The sequence below is a fragment of the Vittaforma corneae genome (genome assembly GCF_000231115.1).
Source record: "Vittaforma corneae ATCC 50505 unplaced genomic scaffold supercont1.1, whole genome shotgun sequence".
NCBI classification, from domain to species: Eukaryota; Fungi; Microsporidia; family Nosematidae; genus Vittaforma; species Vittaforma corneae.
Window position 1 is genome coordinate 191703 of NW_006889834.1, and position 913 is coordinate 192615.

The 913-nt window shown below is 39.0% G+C and overlaps 1 protein-coding gene across 1 annotated transcript; it reads left to right on the plus strand.

Moving 5' to 3' along the window:
* Positions 1-88: 88 nt before the first annotated feature.
* On the plus strand, positions 89-913 carry VICG_00133 (uncharacterized protein; the record flags this gene model as incomplete). Its single annotated transcript, XM_007603524.1, has 1 exon — positions 89-913. A coding segment is annotated over one exon (825 nt), but the record flags the coding sequence as incomplete, so codon positions are not given.

Sequence of the window (913 nt, forward strand, 5' to 3'; positions counted from 1 at the left end):
AAGTCACCTGCTTTCAATAGCTCGTTAATATTCTGATTGGTTTGTACTAATAAGGGTGAAATAAATAACAAAAAGGAGTGGCAAATACATGCATGACCGTGACTTCGTCAAGGAATTCAATGTTATTATAGAGCAGTACAAAATGTCGCCCTTTGGATTCAGACTTAGAAAAACAGGAAATATTTTGAAACTTGTGGAGTATAACGGTTTGTTGTATATTGACAACGATAATTTACTTAAGATTGTTAATGAGCTATTAGGCCCAAATATACCTGATGAAATGAGAGAATACCTTCCTAAGATCACATTTTCGGAGATTATATCCGTCGAAGCACAAAAGTTCAAGGAATCTTACAGATTGACATGTGTCCAATTTGTTGATCATTTGTTCTTCAGCAAATGTTGTGAGTGGCTTAGGGACCGAGAAGAGTGCCACAGAGTGTCTGGCATTGATGATCTCTTCTTCAACCCAATGCAGCAGGACAATGGTCCGAATAAGTTCTACTTTAATTCTTTTAACGACAAGTGTGTAGGCATTGATGAAATGTTTCCGTTCAGGGAAATATGGAAGTTTGATAATTTAGGCGTACCGCAGAAGTTGACAAATGAGAATCGCAGAGAACCTTTCTATTCAAGAGATCTCTCTATAAATCAACGGCCCAGGGGCAAGCAAATGAACCTATCAAGAGAGTGTTTAAAAGAACGACCCTATGTTTGTGAGGTGCCGCTGTGTGAACGAGCATTCAAGAGATACGAACATCTAAAAAGACATATGAAAATGCACACTGGGGATAGACCGTTTAAATGTACCTTTCCCGGATGCAATAAGAGCTTTTCGCGCTCCGATAACCTGACTCAGCACATGAAGACACACTCAATAGGAATGAAGCAGAGCGAGCGTATCTACTTTAAA